General features: G+C 32.5%; 1 protein-coding gene across 2 annotated transcripts in view; it reads left to right on the forward strand.

The window, feature by feature from the left end:
- The window catches only part of BIRC6 (baculoviral IAP repeat containing 6), a 252,572-nt gene that overhangs the window by 239,148 nt on the left and 7,424 nt on the right, over positions 1–6,000 (forward strand). For both annotated transcript variants that reach the window (XM_008569149.1, XM_008569150.1), the window contains exon 71: positions 1,108–1,185. In XM_008569149.1, coding sequence (XP_008567371.1) covers positions 1,108–1,185 — 78 coding nt within the window. The remainder of the gene's footprint in view (positions 1–1,107; positions 1,186–6,000) is intronic.

The raw sequence follows: 6,000 nt of genomic DNA on the forward strand, positions 1-6,000 counted from the left end.
TAATACACAAGGCTGTACTGATCCATCTTTTTAAATTATTAGTAAAACTGTTCTAAATGAATTAGTGTATTTTGTGTTATTGCTTTCAGAGAGCATTGAGAGAGTAACAAGGAGACAGACCTATGCTTTTTTAAGGAACTTATTTTCCAAATTTTCTGCCCACTTATTTTCCACATCTGTTGCCCACTATATGAAATTGTAAATTTACCATTAAAAATTCACAAAATCTGAAGTGATTTTTATTTTGATAGAACATATGCCTGAAGAACAAACGTTAACATGCCCATTTTACTTTTATTACATGAATATTTTACAAGCACAGATACAGATAAAATGTTCCCAGTTCTTTTCTTCCCAAAATGTCCTATTGACCTGTTTTTGGCACATGGTTTGGGTTGAGTCATGTTGTTTAAGTGGACAAGTATCTATGTGTTTTAAAGTGCATTCTGAGGAACCCTGGGAATTCTTAAGACCCTGTCAGGGGATCCATGAAGTCCTCCCTTTTCCAGCTTCAAGTGTGTATGAAGCCAGATTCAGTCCATTTACTTGAACCAAAACAATATTTTGGCACACATTGAGTGTAAATGCAGATATGAAATCAAGCTCTCTCCATATTAAGCCATATTCTAATTTAAAAATTTATAAAATTTAGAAAGATTAACAAAAATGTAAAACGGTACCACTTTTTCTCACTAAAAATTCTGTGTTTTAGAAAAGAGTTGATTTTCATTAAAAAAAAAAAGGGGGGGGTATTTATGTTAACGTGTGATAAGTATTGGTTCATTTTCATTATGAAGAAATTATAATGCCGTACAGATTTGGATCACATGTAAATGTGCCAATTTGTTGTAACAGACCAGTCCTTAGTTTTGTTCAGAGACATAAAGATAAGTATTGGTTCATTTTCATTATGAAGAAATTATAATGCCGTACAGATTTGGATCACATCTAAATGTGCCAATTTGTTGTAACAGACCAGTCCTTAGTTTTGTTCAGAGACATAAAACTGAAATACTTTGATGTGATGTCATTTCGTTTTTACTTCTACTTTGCTTTTAAGCACTCCTTCTTTCAATTGTGTTTCTACATTCTTTCTTTCTTCTTCAGGTTTGTTTAAGCATCTTAAATACATGGCATGGAAGACCAGAGGAGAAGTGGAATCCTCAGACCTCAAGCTTTTTGCAAGTAAACAAAATTTATCTAATAGTTTCTTTTAGAAAGTAAAGAACTATATTAAAAAAAAATTTTTTTAGTGACCAAGAATAAACATAGTAACCAAAAGAAAAGATAGATTGGTAGGAAATACATATTAAATAACTTATAGGTGAGCAGTTAGTACATTGGATTCTCAACTGGAGTTTAAAATCTCAAGTTAGAGCATAAGACAAAAATTGAGTTTTGTCAAAATTACCTTTTTAAAAATCTATAACTTGCTCTTAAAATACACAGTGGTGTAGCGAGACAAAACAGATCAGTCTCTCCCATCTCCTAGTTCACACAACAGGGCTTAAACTCATATGAATAGAATTTAATACACTAATTAGTTTTACATATTTCTTCATATATGATATGGTTCTTCTATAACCTAATTAATAATTTGACTTAGGCTCAGAAGGACTGTCCTGAAGTTCATAAAACTTGGGATTCAAAGTTTTTATTTTGCAGAGCATTTGATACACAGATTTCATAATCTTGAATTTTATAAATTAATCTTCACAAATCACTTGAACACATATTATAAAATATGTTACATAATATTCCATCAAATGTTTTTTATTGATGCTTTATTGTAATAGTTCAGAATCCCAGCAGAGAGTTGGGCAAATAAGGATATTGATAATGTGAACTAACTTTGTTGCTTGTTTATATAGGAAGCAGAAACAATTATGGCGGCTACAAAATATTTTAAACTCACATTTACAGTTAGTGTTTATTTTAGGAAAGACCATCATAAATTATCCCCAGGTAAGCCTACAAAAGTTGGCCTACCTTGAAAAGATTCTTTTTCTACATTTTTATTTTACATTTGGTGAAAGCAGATGTGCAAAAGAATACTTTAGGATGGTGCTTTTTTAGATTTTCTGAAAAGACCTTGCAGCATCCTCATAAATTAAAGAAATAATACTACAGTAAATTTTTTTCTTTAATGTGGAGACCAAGAAAAAAGAGGTTACATGATTAATGCAGAGTAACTAAGGAAGTTACTAGAATATTCCTTGAAGAAATTAACTTCTTCAATTTAGAAATGAATATGTGAACTCCAGTCTAGAAACCTTAAAATATTTTTCTATATGTATGCTGTTCTTGTCAACATAAACTAAGCTTATGATGAGTTTAACTATGAATGGAAATTCAGAGATGTCTTTACTTTTCATGAAGTAAATTACCTGAGAATTGGAATAAATTTTTGAAATTTAGGTTGAATTTAATACATTTACAGTTGATTTTCAAGCTTTTTTAGTAGAAAATTTGATTTGCTTTTAATTTTTATATGGCCTGTATATTCAATAAATACCAAGAATCCTGTGAAATAAAGATACTTATCCTCAGTGGTTTAGATTTTTACAAGTTTGGAAACTTACTATTCGTATTAAAAAATGATCTTTTCTGTATATTCCTTTTAAGGTTTTTTAGTTATATGTTATATGTTCACAGTCATAATTAACACAGTAGATAAATTATTTGTATGGTGCTTTGTTCACTTAATATTAAAGAACATCTATTTATCACATGTTCACAAAGGATAAAGATTCTTGCACCATACTGAGAATCTTTCAGAATTTTTAGAAGGTTATGATACGATTAAAAAGATTTCCAAAAGTTTTGAGCAGTGACCAGCATTAGTAGAATAATTCCTTAGCTTCTTTGCAGTGAGACTCCTAAAAGAATAATATTTATTTGTATAAAAATATCACATTTCTTAAATCTTATGCCATACATCTTGAATCCAGCACTAACCTAATAATAGTTTTGACTATTTGCATAATCTAAAATCAAAAGTTATATTATTCATTAGAACTATCATCAAGAGTGATTACATTTTATCAGTAGTACCAAGTTTTAGCATTCTTATTATGTAACTGATTTGGGGGGGAGGGGTTGGTGGCTGGCCTATATGGGTATCCAAGCCCTAGACTTTGGTGTTAACACTGTGCTCTAACCAACAGACCTAACCAGCCAGCCCCTGTAACTGTTTTTTGTTTGTTTGCTTTGATTGCTGGCTGGTATGGGGATCCAAGCGCATGATCTTGATGTTATGTGGCTCTGCTCTCACCAACTGAGCAAACCAGTTAACTGTTACTGGATTTTAATGTTGCTGACTTAGTAGATACCTGAAGTACCTGTTAATGCCTTGTAAATAATTTGTTCCAATTAGATGTTGGGGCTGGCCAGTTAGCTCGGTTGGTTAGAGCATGGTGCTGACAGCACCAAGGTCCAGGCTTCAATCCCTATACCACTAGCTGCCAAAAAAAAAAAAAAAGATGTTAACATAGATGTTTATTAATGTGCAAGAGGAGTTAAACATATTTAATGGCTCATGCAATCAACCATTTATAAATGGTCATAAATGTTAAGTAGCATGTGCTACCATTTTTCTTAAAATGAAGTGAAATCAGCTTGTGATTACAATGCTACCCTGTAGCATAGTTTCCCATAGAGGTAGGTCATTACCATTTTGAAATAGTTAGAAGCATTTTACCAATTAGGAGTGTTTCTCTCCCTTACTCTAAAGATGTTGTTATTTCATATAATATAGTTTCTTATTGCAAATTGAAATTTTGGATTGTATACTTTGTATTTCCCTGTGTCTGAAATGTTCATAATAAAATTTTTCAGGGTACCAGACCAGGTCAAAGAATTAAATCCTCCAACAAGATATAAGATGAAAATGAAGGAAGTCAAAAGTTAATAATTCCTAATGGGATTTGGGTAGGGGGAGAAATATGGCAAACTGGTGGATATTCTAAAGATTAGGAGTAAGATTCAAGAATGGATAGTAGGAAGAATACAATGACCAAATGAATATATGAAGTTGTAGGAGACAAGACTCTACCAACTAGTTGAGTGGACTAGTAGAAGACCATTCAACAGGGTTAAGAATTTTTTTGACACAGATAATGAAAGGAAGCTGTTCTTGATACCAGTCCCTGAACAAATTACTTGTACAGTGAGAGCTTCTTGCAGTTTTGTGGATGCTAACATGAAGCTAAAGACAAGAGAGACGCCTATGATAAGTCTTTAACTCTTGACTGCATGCAGATATCAAAGAACTGACTAAAATCAGTGAACGTACACTATGAAATAAAAATATATACCGTTTGTCATTACATTAACTTAAATATAATTATATGTATAAATATACTGTGGAACGTAGTAGATGTTTTTATGTTCGTTAATAATTGATTTTCAATTCAGATTCTAACAAAACTTTTTAGCTAAGTGTAGCTAAGGTAAATAATATTTTTTGGTTTGACCCAGATAGCTTTTTAAATGAAGTTCTGTTGATCAAATAATTCATGCTGATTGCTTTTTTGTATGCCCCTATTTATCTACTGGATGCAGACTGTCAGTTTTTATTCCAAGAAAGACTAGCTACTTTTTTTTTTTTTTTAGCTACTATATATTAAATATTTACTGATGAACACTTCCAACTTAATAAAAACTTTTTAATTCCCTCAGTTATCCTGTAACATAAATTTTAAAGATGATAAAAAAGTACGTTCTAAAGGCATAGATTATTCCTTCTACTGTGTTCTCCCTGACTTCAAACATTATACAGGGCTAGGTGGTTTGAGGTTTTTTTTTTTTAAGAATACTGAAAACAAAATTCTTTTGAAAAGGGGAAATTCTTCATCTCAGTGATTTCCTTTTTTTGTTTGTTTGTTTGTTTTTTGTCTATTTGTTTATTTCATACCCAGTGTTTTATGATCTATTATAAAGTGTGCTGCCAAATAAAACAGCTCTATCCAGGTTAGAAAATTCAAGGGTCCCAAAATTCCATAAAATGAATATTATGACTTCCAAATAGCTGAATTCACTGTAGAAAAATAAACTTTGGGGGCTGGCCATTTAGCTCAGTTGGTTAGAGGGCAGCCTTATAACACCAAGGTCACAAGTTTGGATCCCCTTACCAGACAGCTGCCAAAAAACAAAAAAGGAAAATTTAAAAAAGAAACACATTAGTGCTCGCTTTGGCAGCACATATACTAAAATTGGACCGATACGGAGAAGATTAGCATGGCCCCTGCTCAAGGATGACATGCAAATTCATGAAGCGTTCCATATTTAAAAAAAGAAAAGAAAATTCAAGGGTCCAGAAATGCCTTAAAATGAATATTATGACTTCTTAATAGCTGAATTCACTGTAGAAAAATAAACTTTAAAAAATATTTGTATAACTCCAAAAAGATACATTTAAAGAAAATAAATAGGAGATAATGCCTGCTGTGTCACCCAATGATGAGAAGCTATGCCATAAAGCATTCTTTGAAATTAATTACAGGAAATATTGATCTCTACTAAGAAATACTTTTTGTTGTTATCAAGTACAAACTTTATAATCCAGTGTATTTTTTTCTCTTTCCTCACAATAAGTTATTACCAAAATTATTTCTCAAATGTAATTTTCTTTGTTCTGATACACAAAACACCCATTCTTTATGCTTCCTTTAGAAGACTTTGCTTTGCTGTTTTAAACCAAAAGGTTAAGAATCTCAAGTAATTTGTGTGTGTGTGTGTGTGTGTGTGTGACTGGTAAGGGGATCGGAACCCTTGGCTTGGTGTCACCCACACCGCACTCAGCCAGTGAGCGCACCGGCCATTTCCTATATAGGATCCGAACCCGCAGCCTCGGTGCTCCCAGCACCGCACTCTCCCGAGTGAGCCACAGGGTCGGCCCTCAAGTAATTTTTTTTTTTTTTTTTTCCTTTTTGTTTTTTTCCGTGTCCGGCAACGGATCGCAACCCTCAGTGTCGCCCCCCTACCAGACCGGGACCAGCA

Source organism: Galeopterus variegatus, unplaced genomic scaffold, assembly GCF_000696425.1.
Source record: "Galeopterus variegatus unplaced genomic scaffold, G_variegatus-3.0.2 Scaffold468, whole genome shotgun sequence".
NCBI lineage: Eukaryota > Metazoa > Chordata > Mammalia > Dermoptera > Cynocephalidae > Galeopterus > Galeopterus variegatus.